The sequence below is a fragment of the Balaenoptera physalus genome (genome assembly GCF_965194825.1).
Source record: "Balaenoptera physalus genome assembly, chromosome: 11".
In the NCBI taxonomy this organism is placed as follows: domain Eukaryota; kingdom Metazoa; phylum Chordata; class Mammalia; order Artiodactyla; family Balaenopteridae; genus Balaenoptera; species Balaenoptera physalus.
In genome coordinates, this window is record NC_138896.1 from 8,782,601 (window position 1) to 8,809,608 (window position 27,008).

The 27,008-nt window shown below is 37.7% G+C and overlaps 1 protein-coding gene and 1 long non-coding RNA gene across 5 annotated transcripts in view; one reads left to right on the top strand and one right to left on the bottom strand.

Moving 5' to 3' along the window:
- TMEM170B (transmembrane protein 170B) overlaps window positions 1-27,008 on the top strand; it is a 59,163-nt gene that overhangs the window by 27,530 nt on the left and 4,625 nt on the right. Inside the window, exons 3-4 of one of the 4 annotated variants that reach the window (XR_014250883.1) lie at window positions 2,460-2,857; window positions 9,535-10,294. Coding sequence is in view for 3 of the 4 variants with exons in the window: in XM_082413420.1 (XP_082269546.1) it covers window positions 2,460-2,590 (131 nt within the window). In the remaining variant the exon portion in view is untranslated. Of the gene's footprint in view, window positions 1-2,459; window positions 4,451-9,534; window positions 10,295-27,008 lie in introns of those variants that run through there. The other 3 variants (XM_082413420.1, XM_082413421.1, XM_082413419.1) reach the window with 3 other exon arrangements.
- LOC309638015 lies at window positions 9,445-17,848 on the bottom strand. The gene is made up of 2 exons (XR_014250954.1): window positions 16,226-17,848; window positions 9,445-15,903 (listed from the first exon to the last, which is right to left on the bottom strand). It is a non-coding gene; the product is annotated as an uncharacterized lncRNA (long non-coding RNA).

Sequence of the window (27,008 nt, forward strand, 5' to 3'; positions counted from 1 at the left end):
AGTGCAATGGGAGCTAGTGTAAATCTGCTTCTTTTGAAGGGAAGTTGTAACTTACAAATTGGTTCCTGATTATCTACTGGGAGGAAAACGGTAGTTCGTTTTATTTTCTGTATAACGCTATACATATCTCTCTTGATTTTGGAAACTCTGGAGTTTTACAGTGGTTTTTCTCCCCTTACATTATAGGGTTGAAGATCTTATCCTCTGTTTCTTGAAAGAGTATAAAGAAAAGTGGGTTATTTGTGGTTTTGTAAGTTATTCCTCAAACAGCAAGCCTTCCAAAGTGAAATTCATTTTATTTATTTGCTTTTAAGATCTAGTTTTTTAACCCGTCTGAATTTACTCTGGGGAGTGGTGTGAAGTAGGGACCTAAATTTATTTCTCCCAAGTGGCTATCAGTTGTTCCACACCATTTATTGAATGATGAATCACTGATTGGAAATTCCTTTATCATTTACTACTGCAACAACTACTAACCAAAATTTGGAGTACATACTAGGACCAGACACTATTTTAAGCCCTTTCCAAGTATTATCTTCAAACCCACCCATTTTACAGTTGAAGAAATAAGTCACAGGGAGGTTAAGTGATTGCTCAGTGTAACACAGCTACTCATTAGTGGAGCTTGGATTTTAACCCACAAGTCTAGCTCCAAAATCCATGCTCTTAACTTTATATAAGCATGAGATGTTTGAATGAACAAACTGGCACTTCCCAGGCAGCCTGAGCTAGTAATTGCTATGTTTTTCACCTTTTGGATCATTTTTGAAAATTTAGTGCTGGAGAAATGGAGGCCAAATTGTGGTTTTTAAAATTGAAGATAGTCATGGAAATCTAGGGTGAACCCAAAGTAAAGACAGTATTTCTCAGGCTTATTTTAACATAATTTCTGATAACAAACAAGGCTAAGATCTTTAAAATATTTTCAGAATGTTATCCAATTCTAAAATTTGAGGATATGACTAATTATACTAGTGAAGTTTATTACTTGATTAAGTAAATGTTGGTGCTACTAGGAGTTTTATTTAGTATTGAGATAATTATCAGTTACTTTATTATTTTCTGAATTCCTTATTCTCTTTTTCACTTGGTGTAAATGTGAAATGATAGAATGATTTGGAAATTTATAGCCAGACTAACCTGGATTGAAATTCCAGCTCTGTACTTACTGTATTTCCTTGGGCTAGTAATTGAAACTCTCTGAACCTCTGTTTTTTTCATCTTTAAATTAAGTAATAATACTCAGGAGTGGTATGATATTTAAGATGATAAAGTTCCTGTCAAGATACATAGTATGCTGTAAATATACTATAAATTTTAATTTCCTTCTTTAAAATATGTATATGAAAGCCCTTGGCTTAAATTAATAATTTGCTTTTCCTATTTATATCTTCTATAGAGGAATATAATATTTTGAATTTAAGTGAACTATGGAGTTAATTCTTAGCTAATTTTTATGAGTAGAATTTCTATCTCAAATAATTATAATTCAGTGTCTTCCAATAATTTATTTCTGTTCTTTTTGTTTGATCATTCTAGGATACATAGACAGTTTTTTCTAGAGAAGAGTTTTAAGGCCATCTCAACCTGTGAGATGGCATAACCATAGTTTAAATGTTTCCTCATTTTATGATTTCTGAATGTACTTTTAAAATCAGCCTCTTAGATACCACATCATTATACATTATACTATACTATATATTATACTATAGCAGTAAGATGAAGTGTTGAACCAGAGCCTCGGGGCTTTGAAGCTCCTGAGATTCTCTCATTCTCAGAAATGCACGTTATCTAAAAAATTTTCCTGGAACAGATGGATGTCAGGTTCATATTCCACTTTTATGAGATGTCAAGATACTCGTCTCCAAATAACTTTACAGTTGTATGCTTTATTAAAATACTTAAACCATTTTATATGGTAGATTGTGAAGTAAGTACATTAGTCAAAATTCTGATATTTTATGTGACATTTAAGAATTAATTCATTTTACTGAAAGAAATTTAAATTCCTTTAATATTAACTTTTTTCTTGAATAATTTAGAAATTATATTAAATTGTATGGTTTTCTGTATTATTATTTATAATTACCAATATATTGTGTCATATGTTTATAAGAGTGCTGATGAGGTCTGGCCGATTTAACACCCAGCTGAGAGATTACAATAATGAATTACTCATTTTCTATGAACATATTTTGTGTCAAGTAAGCAGCATATACCATAAATACGTATTTTGCAGTTGAATAGAAAAGCCTGTTATTCAATTTTGTGGGTAAATGTGATATGGTAGAGTGTAACTTTTACCAATCACATGGAAACTCTTTCATAGAAAATTATAAAATGAGAATGATTGATGACTTACTGTTTGGCTCAAATGAAAAGAGATCTTAAGTTACAGCCAGGTAGCGTGTCTCAGAATGAATGAAGGTGTTATTTGTCTCTCCCTCTTTCTCATCTAGGTGCAGCAGTCGCCGGCATTTACAGAGTGGCAGGGAAGAACATGGCCCCCTTGGAAGCACTGGTGTGGGGCGTCGGACAGACCGTACTGACGTTAATCATCTCCTTTTCAAGGATCCTCGCCACACTCTGAGGTTTCTGTGGGCACGTCTTACTTCACATAAGGAAGCAGATGTACAGATTCTCTGAAAATGGCATTGTTAACAAGTGGGAATGAAATTGTACAAGAATGTGGAGGGAGCAGGTCAAAACATAAGGCCTTGAGCTGTGTGGGAAGATTGCCCTCTGGTGTTCAAGTGATTGCACTACCGCACTGCACCTTACGTGCCTCCGTCCCAGGCAAGGCGCATGACACTACGTGAAGCTACAAGAAAAAGCACCTTGTTTAGCTGCCAATCAGGTTAACACTGGCATTGAATCATCGTTCTTAACAGTGTTGTGTTAAGTTACAGGGACGTTTTGAAGAATTGACATATGTGCCAAACTCTTTTCTTTTTTTTAACATTGATCATGTGAAATTTGCAAGTGTAGATGTAGATGAGTGCTGTGAACATATTTGACATGAATTCAGGTGGTGTAGTGAGATTTTTGTTTTGTAATGCTAAATCCCGTATGAGTGCTGAATACCGAATCATTTAATATGAGACAAATTATTTGATTTTTTTATGTTGAACGTTTCTGGGATTTAGGGCTTTCATATAAATTAGGCATTATTGTTATTTACTTTACGTGAAAAATAATACTTAATGGAAAACTGCTGAACTCTTTTAACGACTCAGAGTAGATCTATAGGGTGCATCCTTTTCACTCACTTAAGTAACACTCTTTTAATAGTTTCCCTCATACATAAGCATTCTATTGATATGAAATTAAAAACTTTATGGGTCATACACATTGATTGTAGCTTGTGTGTCACAAAAGTATAATTTGAAAATTTTCTTATAAATTTTGTAAGAAATCTGAAATGCACGTTGCATTCTTGACCCTTCTAAAGAAAGTTTTTGCCATGTATCTCATGGAGAAAACATCTTTACAACTAGTATCTCAGTGGGATTATATTACTTGTTGCATATATCTTGATTTTTGACAAAACATAAGCAGTCTTTCATTCTGGAGTATTAACTATATTTAAAGAGTGGCCTAAATTAGGCTATGAAAGCAGGAAGCCTCATTTGTAGATAAGAAACATATAGGAAGAGTAATAAACTATCTTACTTTGGGTATGTGGTAGCATCATAATTTCTCTAAGTAAAAATTGGGGAATATAGTAAATAATTACAAAATTTGGCAACAAATCTCAGCATATCAATACAGTATTGAATGCATATTTGAGTTATTCATTTCAGTTGTTCAGCTCTTGTTTTATGCTATTATTTAAGTTTACTAGAATCTGTGATGACATTTATTAGAATGAAAAAATCCTTAAGAGGTTTTGGCAATATGTAATTGTATTTAAGAGTACAAGAAGTAAGGGCAACACAGAACCTGGTGGAATTTGTCTCCTACTGAGATTTTTTTTAATACCAGATACAATTATATATATGCTAACTCAAAGGAAGAGCCAGCTGCAGAAAATAAGAAGTTAAGGACAATCCAAAAAATAATCTGCATACTCTAGCCTCACTGTTTTATAATCTAATTTGGAAAACCATAAGTTTCTATTAGGTCCCATTCAAATATAAGACCTTTGTTTACCCACGGCACCTTTTCTCCACCAAAAAGCAGAATAGTGTCAACAACTCACCGATGAGGAGTTGGGGGTATTTTACCAGTATGGAAGCCAGTTTGGGGCGGCGGGGGAGTTTAGTAACACTGTGGCTTGGAAATTTGTTTTTAAAAAACCTAAGAAGCAACTATGCATTCTTAGAGATCTTTAAAGTAAATCTTAAAATTGATTCTTTTTATTATGTTCAAGCCTGAAATTGTTTTCATGTGTTCTTTATATTCCTGACATTATCCTAAATTAAATTTAGGCCTAAATCTTCCAAGTCAATTTGATTTTTCCTTTTCTGTTAGACTTGAATTGTGTTCTTCCTTTACTTTGGTTATTCTTTAAATTCTTTAAATTATTTGGTCAATAATTTTAAGTGTTCGTATTCTTTGGGAGGAATTACCAGTAACATGTTGAAATGGTTTGAGAGCTATAGAAATGAATATTTATTTTAACACACGGTTATTTCATGTTTCAGAAAGTTACCATGGTAAGGTAACATGGAACACATGGTTCAGAATCTGAAATTAGCCAGAAAATAACTTGGACACATTAAGTGTATGGCTGCGTGGACCAAAGAGAATGAAACTCCTGTTTCTGCTCTAGAATGGCAGTATGAGAAGGTGCATCAGTTTGTCGAGTGTCCTGCAGTTATCTCATCATCAAGTTGCTTGACGTTATGAGGAGTGTGTGTGTGTGTGTGTGTGTGTGTGTGTGTGTGCGGTTAACTTTGGGGGGAATTTTTGGTTTCTTTGTTGTTTTTAGTTGCTTCCATTGGGATTTTGTGCAACTGTTACTATTTCGATATTTTGAAATGCAGTTGATAGTGTGAATTGATGAAATGTCTTAATAGCGATTTCTGTGATGAAATTTTTTAAATGTTATTGGTTTTCCTATAGAGACAAGAAACATTTAATGATATATATCTACATACACATATATATCATTATATACACATATATATAAAGCTGCTATATATGAATACAGTCTAATTGGAAAGCTTTTGTTCAGTGAACACTGACATTATTGTGCAGAATTTGATACATTTGCTCAGTTGAATGATCTTTTAAATAGGTTTAAGGAACTTTGAGATTTCTGAATTTGGGGAAAGTTTTCTTGGTTTAAGAGTGCTAGAGATCCTTGTTTGTGATGTGACAAAAGCCCTTATTGATGTATTCGGGTTAAATCTTCTTAAAACTTAGATGTGATTTAGCAGTAAATTTTCTTTGTGAAAAATGCAGGCGGGAAGGGGAAAATCCTCTGCAGTTTACACTTCGTTGTTTTCAAAAAATGCTTAATAAAATACTGCTGACAGTGAAATCAGTTCCTCAGAGAAGAGACTCCTATATACCTAAACTAATTAGTAATTAGTTAACACAGGGAGTTAACATAAGGAGAGTCCTAAGTGGTGGCCATATTCAGTGTTTGCAGGTTAATTATTCTTACTTTAGATCTTAGTGTTTACTAAACAGTGTTATAGTTTGTAACCCAATGTACTTTCTTAGTATTTGCAGCATACATTTCTACTGCCCCCCAAAAATGTGAAGGTTTTGTTTGTACTTTAAGTGAGAAATAAAGAAATGAGCTGCCCTGTGTATCATATATTTGTGATGTAAGGAACAGGAATAGTTTTTAAAATGTTCTTGGAAAACGTCTTTAGAGAACCTCTAACTAAGATGAGGAGAGTGGGGCTGCCACGTCAGTGTGCCCAAGCTGGCACTTACATGCCAATGAATTCAATTTTGTAAACATTTTTGGTGGATCTACTATGTACAAAGTGCTGAACCTGGTATTTTCTGTAATAAGTACAAGGATGACCAAGATAGGGTTCCTGCCCTTGAGTCCCCAAGAGCTACCAAGATGATTTAAATCCTAAAACAGTTGGGAGAACATCTTGCTTCTAGCTGAGAGCTTAAGTCCTGTTTTTTCCCCCAATTCTGATTTTTCTCAGTTTATTGACCAAATGGAATACCGTGACATAGATTTGAATCCAGGCCCTCCCACTTGTTGACTTTTTGTTTATGATGGCGAAGCAGTACAGTCAACTCTCCATATCTGCGGTTCCGCATTCAGGGATTCAACCAACCTTGGATTGAAATATTCAGAAAAAATTTCCAGAAAGTTCCAAAAAGCAAAACGTACATTTGCCCCACACAGGCAGCTATTCACATAGCATTTACACTCTTTTTACACCATTTACATAGCATTTACGTTGTATAAGGTATTATAAGTAATCAATAGATGATTTAAAGTATATGGGAGAATATGCATAGGATATATGCAAATACTACACCATTTTCTATAATGGCCATTTTCTATAAGCATCCTCGAATTTTGGTATCCATGCGGGTCCTGGAATCAATCCGCTATGGATACTAAGAGACGACTCAGTATTTAACAGTAAATGATCAATAGTCATTACAATTTTTTTTAAATACACTTTGCAATACCAATTGAATATATTGTTTTTCTTCCATTTCCACATTTTCCCTACATATATTTTAAGACAGAAACTAAAAAAGTTCTCTTATAATGTTGCTTCTCCTCTCCACCTCTTTATTTTTTAAATCAGCAGATAGTTTTCTAAGAGCACTTTTGGGAATTGGTGGCGATGGAAATGGCCAGGGCAAGCAGGATTCAATATCAGGCTGTGTTTATTACTAGTTAAACAGGAAAAGGGAGAAGTAGCCGGGATTTAGCCCTTACCTTATCCTGCTTGCTTCTTTTGGATTTACTCAGCCAATATTCATTGAATCTCCACTACATGCAACTTACTCTCCTTGCTTTCGGGGTGGAGAGGTGTCCCCTCCCTCTGTGTACCTCCCGCCACCCCAGCCTGTGGCTTCACTGTGCGGGGCGAGAACAGAACTGGGCTGCAGTGTCTGCCACGTCCCTCTTTCCGTGGACCAAAGGTGCTTAAGCCCTACTTGTTTGTTTGTTTTTAACTTAAAAGGAAATACTTTTATTTTTAATTTATGTCCATTTTATAATTCAAGAAGTAACAAGGTGTTAAGAGGACTTTCTGAAATGTTCTCAAACTACTTCACTCTCACTATTACAAACGTTTCTCTCAGAAAGTCTTAATCAGAACTCTTCAAAGAGTTGCCATTTGTTTTTAAGATGGAAGAATGTGGAAAGTTACTGAAGAAATTCTAGTGACCTAGACTGCAGAGAAGTTTGGCAACACTTGGGTAACTGGGTAAATGGTTGTTTCTTTTAATAATAAGGGGTGAGAATCTCAGTGGTTAAAATTGACTAGTAATTTCCCTTATCTTCCTGTCCTTTTTATAACATCGTGGAGGAAGCCTCTATGGCATAAAAAGGACATTATTTGATTAAAAAATGATAAACTTTTTCTAACATGTGGTAGCATTTATAGCAGAGGGAAGTTTAAAGACAGGAAGAAATGTTGGAGGGGTAGCGCACACAGACACACTTGATGAAGCACCCTGCGTTATGTGAACACAGTTTCCCCCTCTGTTAAGACTATAAACTACACTGTATGAGTACATTTAGTGCATGTTTGCATAATGCAGTGTTTCTTTATATGTGAGACTAAACTTACCACAAAGCATTTTGAAATCATACTACATTTTTGTGCTTGTGGTGGTAGGTTTGCCTACTAACTTAAGGATCTCTGTTCAGTGTAGGCAATGCAGTGTTTTTGAGGAGGTTGCTGAAATTGTTATCTAAAAATGTATCTATGAATTTGTTTAGAGGAAGTAATGCTTAATATATAAAGTATTTTCAGTAAATGTGGAGATAACACCAGTTAATACATTATTAGATTAGTGGAAACACCCAAATTTCCAAGAGCGCTAAGCTATCAACTGTGACCATCTCCCCTGAGCTTAGGGGACTCATTTTCACATTCTTTACATTCATCGCACATATGTGGAACTTATGTAATAACCCTTTCTTGATTTTGAGAACTAATTTAGCAGTTTCTTAAAAATATTCCTCCCCCTTCCATACAGATGTCATATGGTAAAGTTTAAACATATGTACAGTTTGTTGATAGACTCAAAAGTGCTGGTTTAGAAGAGAATGTTCTTAACACCTTACGGTTACGCAGCTATAATCTTGCTGAAAATTAAGTACTATAAGCAAGTCAAGAGAGCATGGACCTCCTACATGCTTTTTTAAATTATATCCTGTGCCCGTATATACCTCCCCTCAGTGGTGACATGACTGTCCCCCTTTGGGAACTGTATTTACGTATGTAACTGAAACTGGAAAGCAGTGTTACATAAATAGATAGGAAGAGGCGCTATAATGCATAATCACCACAACTATAACGCTTTTTCTCCTAAACATATAACATATTGATAATTTCTAAAAAGCATCATTTTTTATAGCCCTGTATAAATGAACGATAACTTGAGAGTACTATTGGTGGTGAAAAGTTTCCTTTGTTTTTAAATTAAAGTATTTATACATCATCACTGAGTATCTTTGGGAGGGAACATTTTAAAGTTTTCTCCATAGAAGGCAAAATAGAGGCACTTGTTTGAAAAGTAATCAGAAATGATTTACTTTAATACTGGATGAGTTGATAGTCTAATTGTTGACACTTTCTTGGTATTTGTGATATCGGATGCATTTACGACGGAGGAATTTTCAAAGCTCTGTATGTCTCTCAAACACACACGCGCACACACGAGCTCTGCCATTTAGATGAACAATATAAAATTCCACAGTATTTTTCATTTCAGTCATATAACTAGGTAAAATTCATAGGATCCTACTGTAAAGTATTAACTCCCAACTCTAGTCATTCTAGAACGAGGGGATCAACTTTATCTTAAAGTTAATCAACGAAAATGTTTTTATTCACATAGCAAAAATATAGTTTACCTGATAGGTATTAAAAACTCACTTTCAAATTGTGTTAACTCTCAGACCACTGATGAATCATTTAGTAAACCACAGTGCAGTTTTTAAAAGCTAAATGATGCCTTAGTGCCTTGGAAGTTAAGATACTTTCGCAAAGTGAATTTAACAAGATTCAGGATTGGTACACCTATGGCTGGGGATTCAGAGCTGAGGAACGGTATAATTGAATTAGGTCCTTGTGGTTTAGTAAAAATCAGTTATTTCACCATTGACTATGACAGATGACAACTGCTTTCATTACATTTTCATGATGTGGTATTTGTCTGTTTTTTTCTTTTTCCAAGTAAGTTTGAAATGAGAGAAAATGTCAAGACAATTAAATGTGGAATTTTAAAATTTGGTTTTGTTGTAAATCAGAGAGTCCAGCGTGAACTGTGAGCTTTATATTGTAGTACAAGGGCAGACACTTCATGTAACTTTTAGGAATATGTTTACCATCAGGGATTTTTTTTTTTTTTTTTTTACTATAGAAATACTTAACGTACTGTGAAGCTTAAAGACAGGAAGAAGAAACCTTGGAGGGGTAACGCATAAAAACAAAGGCGTATGTGATGAAGTATCCTACATTATGTGAACACAGTTTTCCCCCTTCTGTTAAGACTATAAGCCACACTGTATGAGTATGTGTACTGCATGTTTACATAATACAGTTTAATTTTGAAGGGTTATTTAAAAAGTATGTTTATTTATAATACCTAACAAGCTGTAAATATTGTACACTATTGATTTTTAATTTTATATAAGCAATTTTTTATTTCCAATTCATGTACAAATCTCATTGTGTATATAGCATAATTTCCTGGAGAACACAAATTTTGCAGTGAATTTTAATTATTTTAATTGTGGTAAGCATCAGGTTTAATTGTGGTAAGCATAGAAATGTTGATCTTTATTTTAAATTATTTTTCACCACTCTTTTCTTCAAAGGGCAGCAATAAATATATGCAAGTTATTTTTAATTATAGAAAGTTGGTCTGCAAAGACAAGATCTAGATTCCAATTCATTGCTTTAAAGAAAAGATGCACAATTAACATCATCCACTGTCTAATCTCAGGACCATTTCTGAGGTCCACATGTGTCTCTCCTCTTTGTAATATACAGGGTGAACTCTTTACTGATACACACAAAACAACTGTTAAAAGTGAATCCAGCACTTAAATGTCATTACACAGAATTTATTGGATTAAAAATTTGTAATATACAGTATTTTAATAAAGTTTCTGTATTCAGTTTCATGCGCTTATATATAAATAAACCTGTCTTCAAAAGCTTTATGGGGTGTTTGAGTCTTTACGACATATCTTTTTAACTCATTCACTGTAGACTCAAGTGTTTCCTCTTACCCTTTTGTCAGGTTTTCTGGGCCAGTTTTACACTGGATTTGGAAGGTAGCATTGAAAAGGTGAGCAAGGAGTTTAAAAGACAAACTTGGCCTAGTTCATAGTTTTACCAAGGACCAGTGCTAGGCCACATAAGCATCTACTTCTAAGAATTAACTGTTTTAAAGAGCCTACTGTCACGTTTATTAATAAATGACTACCCTTTATTGAGTGCTTAGTATCTGTTAAGACACCTCATAAGCATTCTTTAACACTTATGGTAACCTTTAGGTTAAAGGGATTACTAAGAATTATGAAGGTGATCCTTCACTTTACTAATGAAACGTTTGAGGTTCAGAGAAGATGATGAACTTCTCAAGGTCACACAGCTAATAATGCTCAACTGGGGTTTTCTTACTCTATTACCTATGTTTTTTCCCCACCGTGCTATGTTGGTTTCTATAGAGTATTCTGGGAGCTCTTATAATGAGATAAGATCTCATTTTTGACAAAGACCAGACAGCATTATGGGGACTTGCAAAATTATCAACTCAGGATTTGTATCGCCAAAGCTATGCATATTTTGAATTTTTGTTAGGGATTCCTAAGGGAAGGTACTAGGTACCCAACTAGCTTCCACTAATTCTCCTGCCTGAGAAGAGATTGGGGCCAACAGAGCCAGTCACTGAAATTGTTACAAACCCTGCTGGAATAAAAACTTGCTAAACTTTAAAAATTGTGCAAGGAAAGTGGAAGTAAACATTTTTTTCACACATACTGACATATTTCATGTAATTACTACATTGAAATGTATTTTCTTTTTTCTAGGCAACTTCTTCATTCACCTGTAAGAATTACAAAGTTATTAAATATTTTTCCTTCCTGACCATGAGTCTTAAAAAGTTCTTGAACAAAATATAAATCTTGAGATTAAAAAGAAATTTTTTCTTTTGATTTTATTCTTTTTGGCTCTTGAAGTAATATTTTTATAATATTTGTAATAGGAAAGCTATCTTTGGGTATTTTGATATTCACTGAGCATTGAAAGCAAGCATTGAATTTCAGATTTATTGCCACCTGTTTAGAACAAGACCAGAGGGAAAGGTAACCTAGAAGAAAGATGCTCAGTTCTTACATTGAGCTTGCTTTCTGATGGAGAATGAGTTCTTGTGGAGGAAGAATATCTCAGACTTATCAAATGGATACTTAACGTCATCTATGTTTTGAAGTTGAACCCTTGTTAATTCATAAAATGGTACCTAAAGTTTTAGGGTACAAAGAAAAAGGTAAGATGCAAGAGGGAAGAGATATGGGGACATATGTGTGTGTATAACTGATTCACTGTTATAAAGCAGAAGCTAACACACCATTGTAAAGCAATTATACTTCAATAAAGATGTTTAAAAAAAATGCATTTTATAACATGAAAAAAAAAAAACGGTAAACAGGATCTATGGCAGATCTTTGAGGAGCAGAATTGGGGTTCACCTCCAGCTTCCAATAGAATCTTAACAGAAGAGTCTGTCCCATTTCACTATTCCTGTTTATCTGCTTTTAATTTTCCATTATTCATTGTTATCATTTTTCTTTTGGCCAATTTTATGAGTATTCAGGCTCAGAGTTCTGGGGATTGAATTGCAAAATGGAATTGCATTAGGTGGTTTTCTGGCAAAGAAAGAGTTTCATCACTAGGTGGTGCAGTAGTTCTATTTTATTTTTCCCTTGCTTTTGTCTTGGCCATTCTTATCTATGAACCAACCCGAATTAAATCAGTCTGTACTTCTGGACTCATTTCCGTAAGATACATTCATTTTATTTTTTTCGGGTAAAAATACATGTGAGGAAATTACAAGAAAAACCAAGAGTTTCCATGTTATCACTAATTTTCCAAAGAAGGTTAAGATACAGTGTTAGGGGTTATTTACAAATTAGAAAACCACATTAATTTTGTGATTTTGGCAAATCATTAATCTGGACCTTGATTTATGTATTCTTCATAAATTTGTGTTCCAGCTCAATGCATAATGGTCTTTAATAGTCTATACTTTAATGATTTTTAATTGCATAGTTGGTCAACTTGTTGGGATAAAAGGAATATACCAACGTATCACAATCAGTCTTATACCATGAGACTTGGTTTTGAAGTCTTGGTCTGCCACTTAGGATATTAACTTGGGTCGAGTTATTTTACTTCTGTGATCTTCAGTTTTCTCATCAGTAAATGAGGATAATACCTCCTGGGGGCTCAGCAAACACTCTGTCCCGTGGGCTTCCTCCTCTCGTGTGTCATGTGCCCATAGAAAGATGATGTTGTTCTGGACTTTGCCATATGCGTTTTGATAATACGTTCAGGTACCTCTATGTCAAAGTCTCTTTCCATACAGTGCACACTGGGATTTTAGAGACAATTTGTTTCAGGTTTAAACTGTTCCACTGAACCGTGGGGCTGCTTTGCCAGCAAAGTTGGCTGAGGGAATTTTTCAGAAACAGACCTCAGTGAAAAAGAGCCTGGTTAGAGAACAGAGTGGATAAACTTGCTCAGCTAGCACATTCCTTGCATTCTCTAAACCAAATATGTACAAGATGAGGAAGCCAAAGCAGCCAACGTAAATCCCCCGAAAGACGGTCGTGACTCGCCTGTCAGCTGTGCACACGGTCATCCTCCACCTCAGATCCTGTTGCAAGTGGGCTTCTTGGCTTTGTTTATTGTTCTGCAGAGACAGCCAATGGTTCCAACACAGGGAAGTGTTGGTCTCTTCAGCTCCAGAGTGTCTGACCTTAAAAGCTCAAGTCTCAGTACACGGCGTGGTCTGTAACAGCCTCGGAGACAAACATGCACTCCAGGTCTTAAAGCAGTCAGAACGGCACTTAAGAGACCAGAGAAGGGACCCAACAGATTTTCATAAAATGACACCTCTCCTGTCCCTTTTGCTTATTTTTTTGTGGGAATTGGTACTGGTGGGTGACTCCAGGATGTGCTACAAGAAGACACTTGTGTTGTTTTTGATGTGGAAAATAAGAGAAGGTACAGAGATGGGTGGGAGGCATTGTAGGGCTGAGGGAACAACAATTTTGAGAGACTTCAGACTTTTGAAGTCCCTGTGCATGTTGACTGAGTGGGAGGGTATCAGACCTGGGTCTTCTCCCTGGTTCTGACCCCTTGTGCACAGGTAGAGCTCATGTTAGACTTAATCTCTCTATGACAATTTCTTCTGCAATAAACATGGAAATAGATTAGCTTCTTTTGTCTTCTCTTAAATGCAGGTTGAAACTTTCAATGGGACAACATCAGTATAGGTCTGTTGTTCTTGGAACTTTTTTAGACCTGGACAGGTTTGACACCTTGAACTTGACATTTGCCATATCTACTATAGTTTTAAGCTTTAATCCATCTTTAGATGTATTTGAAGATTGTCTAACTTGGAGACTTTTTGCAAGGTGAATTAGAAGGGATTAACATTTCAAATCTAAAGTATAACTTCTGTTGTATTTTTTAACAAGTATCTGGATAAACTATGTAAGCTCTATATTATTGATAAGGTAGTCCTTGTAATAATGTTGGCATTCAACTTTCACTCTCAAACCATTTTCACATCTATGATCTCATTTTACCCTCACAATTTCTTCTTACTTGGAGGAAAAGAAAAAAATGTTTTTGTTTTTTTTTTTAAATCGAAGTAATTTACCTGGTTAAACACAGGTCTTTCATGAGAACTGGGCAGCTGTTTGGACAAATGCCAGTAATAAGAGCAGACCTGAAGTGGCCGCAGCAGCCTAGAGGCCTGAAGAGATCCCCGTGGAAACTGATCACTTCCTGGGTAACCCATGATTGGCTCATTCTCCTGCCACAATGCTTTGGCTTAAGAGTTTTTAACTCTTAAGGATGCAGAAAGGCCCAAATGTGTTCACACAAGATCTTATTGGGGCATTAACCTGTTTTCTTCTATCAGAAATATCTTACTTGTGATGGACATCTTCAGACGTAAGAGTTACATGACAGTGTTGACAGAATGCTCATTATCAGTAGAGGTGCCACCAAATTTAATTGTTTTCCAAGATTTCGCTTAGCTGAGCAGATATTTTCTTTCATAAATAAAACAGCATGATTTTCAGAGACCCTTGTGTCACCTTAACTGGTTTATCCATACCACCAATTATCTGGACAGGAAAAGTTGCCAAGTCAAAGCAAAACATTTAAGTCTTCCTGGACATTTTGAATCCAAAACAGACCAAAAGAAAAAAGTGTAATTTTGGTATCACAGAAATGGGAGGCAGTGTTTTACATCTGTAGACTGAGGCCTGCAGTATGTCAGCAGCAGGTTTGTTGGCTATGATGGAAAAAATGAACAGCATGCTGATTAACCTCAGAATCAGGATCAAGAAAAAACACATCCACCCATGACATCAGGAATCTGTTTGTGGTATCTGAAACTGTATTGGGAAACTATTAGAAGCTTGAACAGAAATTTAGATTACAACAGTGCCCATAAACAAAGACCAGCTCAACGTTACGACAGCCCATCTACAATGGAAGGACAAGAGGCAGAGATAATAAGCTGACAAGTAACCCTAAAAGAATTTTTGCCTGACATTGAAATTTGTACCACTTTGCAAATATCTCTTTATATTTTAAAGCGTTTCTTTCTCAAATGGATATAAACCTTGTATTCACTCACCATGTCCAGAAGGGGGCAGAGGTGGTCAAGAGTCAGAGGGTTTCTTTACACGCACAGTAGATGGAGAATTAAGAGGGTCCAGGTAGACAAGATTTTTTTCAAAAGAACGGTCCCCAAAGTTAACAAGATAAGCCCTTCAAATAGGTTCTGTCACTAAAGCAGGGCTTTTTCCATAAGCTAAAATGAGGACAATCAAGCTAATACCTTTAATATTGGGAAATATCAAATATCAACCTGAGAAATGTATCAAATCATCTGGTGAGGTTCCAGTTTTATGACGTATACCTCAAAAAATTCGACGGTTATCTTAGCTGTTACTAATCCAGTCTGGGGTCATCCTTTTGTCCAAAGCTACCAATAAATATGGCTTTTTATACAATGATAAGTTTGGTAAAATAAGGCCCAATCTCTTTAAAACTTCCCAGGCTTATCTGTTTTTTAAACCACAGTGAAACATGGGTCAGACTAAATGTAAATAGCACGTGTTAAGTGTGTGCTGCAGAGCCTTCACTGGGAGAGGCTCCTGAGAAAAAGAATTAGCTAGACAAGTGAGTTCGATAAAACTTGTCTTCAACATCCCTGTCTTAGAGATTCACAATTCACACAAGCATGTTAAAGACTTTGAAAAGCTTTGAGTGAGGAACCCTGTTTGGCTTTGTTTCATTGCCATGAATTCTCTGAAGAATGTCTATCGCAATAAGAGAAATCTCTCGCTTGCTGATTCTGTGGACTCCTAGAAAGCATGTCCAAGCATGTTTTAAAAGTTCTACCTGGCATTCCCAGGTAGATCTCCGGCTCAGTCACACTAAATCTGATGCAGGGTTTTAATATCTAAGTTTTAACCTGAGTTGTTTTTTTTTTTTTTAAAGATTTATTGATTGATTGATTGACTGATTGATTGCTATGTTGGGTCTTCGTTTCTGTGTGAGGGCTTTCTCTAGTTGCGGCAAGCGGGGGCCACTCTTCATCACGGTGCGCGGGCCTCTCACTATCGCGGCCTCTCTTGTTGCGGAGCACAGGCTCCAGACGCGCAGGCTCAGTAGTTGTGGCTCACGGGCCCAGTTGCTCCGCGGCATGTGGGATCTTCCCAGACCAGGGCGCGAACCCGTGTCCCCTGCATTAGCAGGCAGATTCTCAACCACTGCGCCACCAGGGAAGCCCTAACCTGAGTTTTTTATTCCCAGTGCTGCTCCTCTCTGGCCTCCAGTGTCTGCTGACCTCTGGTTCCTCATCCTTTGCTTGGACTCTGCATAGCGGTTCCTTCCCAGCCCTGTGGTGTCATGTTCGGCAGGTCTGTGCCAGGCGCTTCCTAATTCACACGTCCTTTGGGGACTTCCCGGGCCCAAGCTCCCTGGATGGCATTTGCTATGCATGGCCCAGGCTCAAGTTAGTCATATTAAATGGGACCCTCATATAAAATCCAAGGTTGCATCTGGCAAGTGTCCAATGAGAGGTGCTGGCTAAATGTCACAGCATTTCAGCAAAGGAAGAGACCCCTGGCGACTGGGAAGTTCAGGGGCAGCTCCACAGATGATTTGGCAACAGGACAGGCCTTGAAGGATGTTTTTAAAGGCAGAAGTGGTGGCCCATAATGAAGAGGAAAAGGGTGGACATGGATAGATCAGGTGGGAGAACAACGGAAACCCAGGTGGGGGGATCAGGATATGTGAAGTGAGTTACAGACAGGTGAGGCTGAAGTGGGAGACAGTGGAAGGTAAGACTGAAACGTAAACACACACCAGATACCAAGCACATAAATTTGAATTTTATCCTACAGGCAGAGGAAAACCACTGAAACTTTTTGAGAAGGGAAAGTGCACCTCCGTCTGAAATTCACGGAAGGCGCGTGTGGGGTAGTGTGGCTGCTTTTACATCATCGTGTCAGCTTCCTAGATACAAGTGGGAAAGAACGAGGGCTTTTGAGTCAGAATCCTCCATCTGTTCCCACCTATTATTGCCACTTATGAGCCTGAGAAAGTTACATGATCTCTCGGAACCTTAGTCTCCTCACGTATGACATGATTTCAAAAGCCACTTCAGGTTGTTGTGAGGCTTCCACAGGGCAGTACTTGTAAAGTGACGGTGCTGTTGGAATAAAACACAGCTGCAGACGTGCTCAATAAAGCCGTGCACTTGGGGATCATTCTGATCTGTAGTTCTCCAGCAACGTGACCGGCACGCTGCGTGTGCCTCGCAGGACCCCTGAGTCCACACCGCCCTGATTGCCCACAACGGAGAGAACCATACTGCTACCCTATTTTTCCTTCTTAACTTGAGTTGTTGCGTTATTTGGTCGCTGGTGAGGCCCTTCTCTCTCCATTCTCCTCATCAGCATTAGTGTCTGCTGTCATCAACAGACGGCGGCAGCCACCTGGACTGGCTCTGAGAGTATGACTTTTTGAAACCCAATCTGCCCTGTTACCTCCCAAGCAAAGAAGACGGTCAGAGGGAGGTGAAACCAATTGACCCCAACCTGGCAGTTTTTGCCTAGAGCTGGAAAACTAAAATTCCCTTTGTAGCTTCTCCCTTTCTTCTTTTTAAAGCTAGTTAATTGGGGGAAGGAATGCCGGATGGGAATTCTCTGTAATGTCTCTTATCAGGACACTACCCGGGCTCAAGGCACTGCAAATAAGTAAAAGTAAACTCTTATGCGTAAGAGTTTATTTTAGACAATAAGACATTTAGCAAATAGCTATTACTAGCCAGAAATGTATTTATGTCCTTTGATGTATTGTTTCTCTCCGTACACTGTCTCTATGTGGGGGATTTTATAAAGTTAATTTTAACTTCCTCCCATCAACCCAGGCTCTCTCCTTCTGGACTGAAGGCCTCACTTTCTCCTCACGCGGTAGCTCCTTCCTCATGTGTCCATTCGGTCCCTTGTCTCTGACCCTGCACGTTCCAGTTCCACCTCCCCCCAGGCACGACACCCACCGCTGCAGCCTACTCCAGGTGAGGTGTACCTGGATTTGGCCCCCGGGGAAAGACTTGAGTAGGCTCCAGGTCATAAGGAAAAAAGCCAATGGAGAGGGAGGGAAAGGTGACAGAGGGAGAGGGGGAGAAAGAGGAGGAGGAGAGAGAGAGAGAGTGATTGATTGTTGGGGGGAAGCCTTGACTTGGTAAGACATCTCCAAAGAAAGGGAGGTAAGATCCAGTGTGCCTGAGGGTAAGTAGGTGGTATTGCTACAATTCTGTGTTACGTTATTATGAAATGACTACAAACACACACACACACACACACCCTCCCAGTGGAAAACATCACTTTCCCCTTCCCTTTAAGAAGGAACAACATTGCAACAAGATGGTTCTGTACCCTGGTTAGCGACTCTTGCTGTTGGGTTCTGGTGCGGCTGTTAACCGTGCATTTCCTAGCCTTATGGGCACTGGGGTAATTTTCATAAAGAACATTCCTAGTCCACATTTTCATTCTTGTGTACCCCAGAAGCCCAAATCCTGCTAAAACTTTAAAGCCTATATTTTACCTTTTTAACTTCCTATTGATTAATTGCATTTATAATAAAATATCACATCTTTCAAATCAACTTGATACCAGCAGGATTGTCAGAATATCTTCCTGGATTTATAAACAGGTATTTAGAAGCTTTCAGTGCTAGGTGATAAACAAACTAAAAATAGCTAGATCAATAAATAATTTATGGAGCAAATTATTTGTTTTTAGTATAAATCAGTAGGAAGGTTCTCATGAATGATATCTGCAGTGAGTAGAACATTTTTCCTTTTATTAAAACATTAAATAGCTTAAAGCTGCACTAAGACTTTTGGGATACACTATAGCCATATTTTATGAACTGTAGATTAGATAACAGTATCACATCACTGTTAAATTTCTTGAATGTGATAACTATACTGTGGTTACATAAGAGGGTATCTTTGTTCTCAGGTAAACACTGGTACATTCAGGGGTAAAGAGGAATAATGTATGTAACCGACTCATTATATTAATATTAATGTTATATAAATTATATTAATATTTATAAATTATAATAATAATTACATATAAAGAGAGAACGAATGATAAAGCACATGTGGATCAATGTTAAAATCTGGTTTATCCGGGTAAAGAGAGTGTAAGAGTTCTTCGTACTATTTTAGCAACTTTTCTGTAACGCTGAAATTATTTTAAATGAAAAGTTAAGATATAGATATATATTTACAATACACATCTATAGTATGGCCATATATTATGTACAGTTGTCCTTCGGATCCTTGGGGTCTGGCTCCAGGACTCCCACGGATACCAAAATCTGAGAATGCTCAAGTCCCTTATGTAAAATGGCATAGTGTTTGCATATAACCTATGCACATCCTCCCATATACTTCATTTTTTTAATTTAAATTAATTAATTAAATTTTTAATATATTTATACAGCAGGTTCTTATTAGTTGTCTATTTTATATGTATTAGTGTATGTATGTCAATCCCAGTCTCCCAGTTCATCCCACCACCACCCACCCACCCCCTCAACCCCCGCTTTCCCCCCTGGGTGTCCATACGTTTGTTCTCTACATCTGTGTCTCTATTTCTGCCCTACAAACTGGTTCAGCTGTACTATTTTTCTAGATTCCACAAAAATGCATTAGTATACAATATTTGTTTTTCTCTCTCTGACTTACTTCACTCTGTATGTCAGTCTCTAGGTCCATCCACATCTCTACAAATGACCTAATTTTGTTCCTTTTTATGGTTGATACTCCATTGTATATATGCACCGCATCTTCTTTAACCATTCGTCTGTTGATGGGCATTTAGGTTGCTTCCATGACTTGGCTATTGTAAATAGTGCTGCAATGAACATTCGGGTGCATGTGTCTTTTTGAATTATGGTTTTCTCTGGGTATATGCCCAGTGGGATTGCTGGGTCATATGGTAATTCTATTTTTAGTTTAAGGAACCTCCATACTGTTCTCCAAAGTGGCTGTATCAGTTTACATTCCCACCAAGAGTGCAAGAGGGTTCCCTTTTCTCCACACCCTCTCCAGCATTTGTTGTTTGTAGATTTTCTGATGATGCCCATTCTAATCGGTGTGAGGTGATAGCTCATTGTAGTTTTTTTTTTTTTTTTTTGCTGCATTGGGTCTTTGTTGCTGCGCACAGGCTTTCTCTAGTTGCAGCGAGTGGGGGCTACTCTTCGTTGTGGTGCACGGGCTTCTCATCACAGTGGCTTCTCTTGTTGCAGAGCACGGGCTCTAGGTGCATGGGCCTCAGTAGCTGTGGCACACGGGCTCAGTAGTTATGGCTCGCAGGCTCAGTAGTTGTAGCACACGGGCTTTGCTGCTCAGTGGCATGTGGGATCTTCCTGGACCAGGGCTCGAACCCATGTCCCCTGCATTGGCAGGCAGATTCTTAACCACTGCACCACCAGGGAAGCCCTCATTGTAGTTTTGATTTGCATTTCTCTACTAATTAGTGATGTTGAGCAGTTTTTCATGTGCCTCTTGGCCATCTGTATGTCTTCTTTGGAGAAATGTCTATTTAGGTCTTCTGCCCATTTTTTGATTGGGTTGTTTGTTTTTTTAATGTTGAGCTGCATGAGCTGTTTATATATTTTGGAGATTAATCCTTTGTCCATTGATTCATTTGCAAATATTTTCTCCCATTCTGAGGGTTGTCTTTTCACCTTGTTTATAGTTTCCTTTGCTGTGCAAAAGCTTTTTAAGTTTCATTAGGTCCCATTCGTTTATTTTTGTTTTTACTTCCATTACTCTGGGAGGTGGGTCAGAAAAGATCTTGCTGTGATTTATGTCAAAGAGTATTCTTCCTATGTTTTCCTCTAAGAGTTTTATAGTGTCCGGTCTTACATTTAGTTCTTTAATCCATTTTGAGTTTCTTTTTGTGTATGGTGTTAGGGAGTGTTCCAATGTCTTTCTTGTACATGTAGCTGTCCAGTTTTCCCAGCACACTTGTTGAAGAGACTGTCCTTTCTCCATTGTATATCCTTGCCTCCTTTGTCATAGATTAGTTGACCATAGGTGTATTTCTGTTTTTGTGCCAGTACCATATTGTCATTACTGTAGCTTTGTAGTATAGTCTGAAGTCAAGGAGTCTGATTCCTCCAGCTCCGTTTTTTTCCCTCAAGTTTGCTTTGGCTATTCAGGGTCTTTTGTGTCTCCATACAAATTTTAAGATTTTTTGTTCCAGTTTTGTAAAATATGCCATTGGTAATTTGACAGGGATTGCAATGAATCTGTAGATTGCTTTGGGTAGTATAGTCATTTTCACAATGTTGATTCCTCCAGTCCAAGAACATGGTATATCTCTCCATCTGTTTGTGTCATCTTTGATTTCTTTCATCAGTGTCTTATAGTTTTCTGAGTACAGGTCTTTTACCTCCTTAGGTAGGTTTATTCCTAGGTATTTTATTCTTTTTGTTGCAAATGTGAATGGGATTGTTTCCTTAATTTCTCTTTCTGATTTTTCATTGTTAGTGTATAGGAATGCAAGAGATTTCTGTGCATTAATTTTGTATCCTGCAACTTTACCAAATTCATTGATGAGCTCTAGTAGTATTCTGGTGGCATCTTTAGGATTATCTATGCATAGTATCATGTCATCTGCAAACAGTGACAGCTTTACTTCTTCTTTTCCAATTTGGATTCCTTTTATTTCTTTTTCTTCTCTGACTGCCACGGCTAGGACCTCCAAAACTATGGTGAATAATAGTGGCGAGAGTGGACATCCTTGTTTTGTTCCTGATCTTAGAGGAAATGCTTTCAGTTTTTCACCATTGAGAATGATGTTTACTGTGGGTTTGTCAAATATGGCCTTTATTATGTTGAGGTAGCTTCCCTCTATGCCCATTTTCTGGAGAGTTTTTATCATAAATGGGTGTTGAATTTTGTCAAAAGTTTTTTCTGCATCTATTGAGATGATCATATGGTTTTTATTCTTCAGTTTGTTAATATGGTGTATCACATTGATTGATTTGCGTATATTGAAGAATCCTTGCATCCCTGGGATAAATCCCACTTGATCATAGTGTATGATCCTTTTAATGTGGTGTTGGATTCTGTTTGCTAGTATTTTGTTGAGGATTTTTGCATCTATATTCACCAGTGATATTGACCTGTAATTTTCTTTTTTTGTAGTATCTTTGTCAGGTTTTGGTATCAGGGTGATGGTGGCCTCCTAGAATGAGTTTGGGAGTGTTCCTTCCACTGCAATTTTTTGGAAGAGTTTGAGAAGGATGGGTGTTAGCTCTTCTGTAAATGTTTGATAGAATTCACCTGTGAAGCCATCTGGTCCTGGAATTTGTCTGTTGGAAGATTTCTTTCTTTTTTTCTTTTAATAAATTTATTTATTTATTTATTTTTGGCAGTGTTGGGTCTTCATTGCTGCACGCAGGTTTTCTCTAGTTGCGGCAAGTGCGGGCTACTCTTCATTGCAGTGCATGGGCTTCTCATTGCGGTGGCTTCTCTTGTTGCAGAGCACAGGCTCTAGGAGCGCGGGCTTCAGTAGTTGTGGCACGTGGGCTCAGTAGTTGTGGCTCGTGGGCTCTAGAGCACAGGCTCAGTAGTTGTGGTGTATGGGCTTAGTTGCTCTGCGGCATGTGGGATCTTCCCGGACCAGGGCTCGAACCCGTGTCCTCTGCATTGGCAGGCATATTCTTTTTTTTTTTTTTTTTTTTAAATTTTATTTATTTATTTATTTTTATTTATGGCTGTGTTGGGTCTTCGTTTCTGTGCGAGGGCTCTCTCCAGCTGTGGCAAGCGGGTGCCACCCCTCATCGCGGTGCGCGGGCCTCTCACCATCGCGGCCTCTCTTGTTGCGGAGCACAGGCTCCAGACGCGCAGGCTCAGCAATTGTGGCTCACGGGGTCAGTTGCTCCGTGGCATGTGGGATCTTCCCAGACCAGGGCTCGAACCCGTGTCCCCTGCATTGGCAGGCAGATTCTCAACCACTGCGCCACCAGGGAAGCCCCGGCAGGCATATTCTTAACCACTGCGCCACCAGGGAAGTCCTGTTGGAAGATTTTAATCACAGTTTCAATTTCATTATTTGTGATTGGTCTGTTTATATTTTTTGTTTCTTCCTGGTTCAGTCTTGGAAGGTTATACCTTCTTAAGAATTTGTCCATTTCTTCCAGGTTGTCCATTATTTTGGCATAGAGTTGCTTGTAGTAGTCTCTTATGATACTTTGTATTTTTGTGGTGTCTGTTGTAACTTCTCCTTTTTCATTTCTAATTTTATTGATTTGAGTCCTCTCCCTCTTTTCCTTTTTTAATTAATTATTTTTTTGCTGCATTGGGTCTTTGTGCTGCACACATGATTTCTCCAGTTGCAGCAAGCGGGGGCTACTCTTCGTTGTGGCGCGCGGGCTTCTCACTGTGGTGGCTTCTCTTATTGCAGGACACTGACTCTAGGTGTGCAGGCTTCAGTAGTTGTGGCACGCAGGCTCAGTAGTTGTCACTTCTGGGCTCTAGAGCGCAGGCTCATAGTTGCGGCAAACGGGCTTAACTGCTCTGCAGCATGTGGGATCTTCCCAGACCAGGGCTCGAACCCACGTCCCCTGCATTGGCAGGCGGATTCTTAACCACTGTGCCACCAAGGGAGTCCCTCTCTCTTTTTCTTGATGAGTCTGGCTAAAGGTTTATCAATTTTGTTTATCTTCTCAAAGAACCAGCTTTTAGTTTTATTGATCTTTGTTATTGTTTTCTTTGTTTCTATTTCATTTATTTCTGCTCTAATCTTTATGATTTCTTTCCTTCTTCTTACTTTGGGTTTTGTTTCTTCTTCTTTCTCTAGTTAGGTGTAAGGTTAGATTGTTTATTTGAGATTTTTCTTGTTTCTTGAGGTAGGATTGTATTGCTATAAACTTCCCTCTTAAAACTGCTTTTGCTGCATCCCATAGGTTTTGGATCATCGTGTTTTCATTGTCATTTGTCTCTAGGTATTTTCTGATTTCCTCTTTGATTTCTTCAGTGATCTCTTGGTTACTTAGTAACGTACTGTTTAGGCTCCATGTGTTTGTGCTTTTCACATTTTTTTTCCATGTAGTTTATTTCTAATCTCATAGCGTTGTGGTCGGAAAAGATGCTTGATATGATTTTAATTTTCTTAAATTTACTGAGGCTTGATTTGTGACCCAAGATGTGATCTATCCTGGAGAATGTTCCGTATGCACTTGAGAAAAGTGTAATCTGCTGTTTTTGGATGGAATGTCCTATAAATATCAATTAAATCTATCTGGTCTATTGTGTCATTTAAAGCTTGTGTTTCCTTATTAATTTTCTGTCTGGATAATCTGTCCATTCGTATAAGTGAGGTGTTAAAGTCCCCCACTATTATTGTGTTACTGTCAATTTCCTCTTTTATAGCTGTTAGCATTTGCCTTATATATTGAGGTGCTCCTATGTTGGGTGCATATATATTTATAATTGTTATATCTTCTTCTTGGATTGATCCCTTGATCATTATGTAGTGTCCTTCCTTGTCTCTTGTAACATTCTTTATTTTAAAGTCTATTTTATCTGATATGAGTATTGCTATTCCAGCTTTCTTTTGATGTCCATTTGCATAGAATGTCTTTTTCCAACCCCTCACTCTCAGTCTGTATGTGTCCCTAGGTCTGAAGTAGGTCTCTTGTAGACAGCATATATATGGGTCTTGTTTTTGCATCCATTCAGCCAGTCTGTGTCTTTTGGTTGGAGCATTTATCCACTCACATTTAAGGTAATTATTGATATGTATGTTCCTATTACCATTTTCTTAATTGTTTTGGGTTTGTTCTTGTAGGTCCTTTTCTTCTCTTGTGTTTCCCACTTAGAGAAGCTCCTTCAGCATTTGTTGTAGAGCTGGTTTGGTGGTGCTGAAGTCTCTTAGCTTTTGCTTGTCTGTAAAGCTTTTGATTTCTCCATCGAATCTGAATGAGATGCTTGCCGGGTAGAGTAATCTTGGTTGTAGGTTCTTCCCTTTCATCACTTTAAATATATCGTGCCACTCCCTTCTGGCTTGCAAAGTTTCTGCTGAGAAATCAGCTGTTAACCTTATGGGAGTTCCCTTTTATGTTACTTGTCATTTTTCCCTTGTTGCTTTTAATACTTTGTCTTTAATTTTTGTCAGTTTGATTACTATGTGTCTTGGCATGTTTCTCCTTGGGTTTATCCTGCCTGGGACTCTCTGAGCTTCCTGGACTTGGGTGGCTATTTCCTTTCCCATGTTAGGGAAGTTTTTGACTATAATCTCTTCAAATATTTTCTTGGGTCCTTTCTCTCTCTCTCTTCTCCTTCTGGGACCCCTATAACGTGAATGTTGTTGTGTTTAATGTTGTCCCAGAGGTCTCTTAGGCTGTCTTCATTTCTTTTCATTCTTTTTTCTTTATTCTGTTCCATGGCAGTGAATTCCACCATTCTGTCTTCCAGGTCACTTATCTGTTCTTCTGCCTCAGTTATTCTGCTATTGATTCCTTCTAGTGTAGTTTTCATTTCAGTTATTGTGTTGTTCATCTCTGTTTGTTTGTTCTTTAATTCTTCTAGGTCTTTGTTAAACATTTCTTGCATCTTCTCAATCTTTGCCTCTATTCTTTTTCTGAGGTCCTGGATCATCTTCACTACCATTATTCTGAATTCTTTTTCTGGAAGGTTGCCTATCTCCACTTCATTTAGTTGTTTTTCTGGGGTTTTATCTTGTTCCTTCATCTGGTACATAGTCCTCTGCCTTTTCATTTTGTCTATCTTTCTGTGAATGTGGTTTTCGTTCCAATCCAGGTTACAGGATTGTAGTTCTTCTTGCTTCCTCTGTCTGCCCTCTGGTGGATGATGCTCCTCCCATATACTTTAAATCCTCTCCAGATTACTTGCAATACCTAATAAAATGTAAATGCTGTGTAAATAGTTGTAAATACCATGTAAGTGGTATGTATATAGTTGTCAATGTGCAGCAAATTCAAGTTTTGCGTTTTGGAACTTTCTGGAATTTTTTTCCTGAATATTTCCCATCCACTGTTGGTTGAATTCCAGGATGCAGAGCCTGAGGACACAGAGGGACGACTGTATATATATGTATATATTTATATTACACATATATAATATATCCACATTTTGAAATGAACCTTTAGACTGAGATGGCTCCAGCTGATATTTTCATGAAATAAGCTGAGTCAGGTGATTCTGGTTTAGGGTGTATTTGCAAACTGCAGTGTCTATTCGGTGGCTGCCTCCACACCAGGCATGCCAGTAAAGTGCAGGAGCCCTGAGAGTGAGTTCCCTGCGTTTCCCGTTGTGAGCTGACGTTTGGTTTCCCCGGTTCACTGTGTTCCCTGATTATCACAGAGAGCGAAGTAGCAGGAGCTCCTTTCCCAGCAGCTATAAAATGCCAGTTAAGTGGCTTATTTGCAAATTGCCAAATACAACTACTAGGTTATTTCTACACAAAAATTCCTGTGTAAGCAAATCTTCAGAACGTCAGGACTCAAATGAGGTGAACTAATGAAAAAGTCCAGGGATTAACAGATAAAACTACTGTACATAAAATAGATAAGCAATAAGGATTTACTGTATAGCACAGGGAACTGTATTCAATATCTTGTAATAACCTATAATGAAATATTATCTGAAAAAAAATAACTGAATCACTATGCTGTACATCTGAAACTAACACAGTATTGTAAATCAACTATACTTCAGCTTAAAAAAAAAGTCCTTGGCATCCAGACAGCCAAAAAGCACATGAAAAGATGCTCAACATCACTAATTATTAGAGAAATGCAAATCAAAACTACAATGAGGTATTACCTCACACCAGTCAGAATGGCCATCATCAAAAAGTCTACAAACAATAAATGCTGGAGAAAAGGGAACCCTCCTACACTGTTGGTGGGAATGTAAATTGGTACAACCACTACGGAGAACAGTATGGAGGTTCCTTAAAAAACTAAAAATAGAAGTACCATATGATCCAGCAATCCCACTCCTGTGCATATATCTGGAGA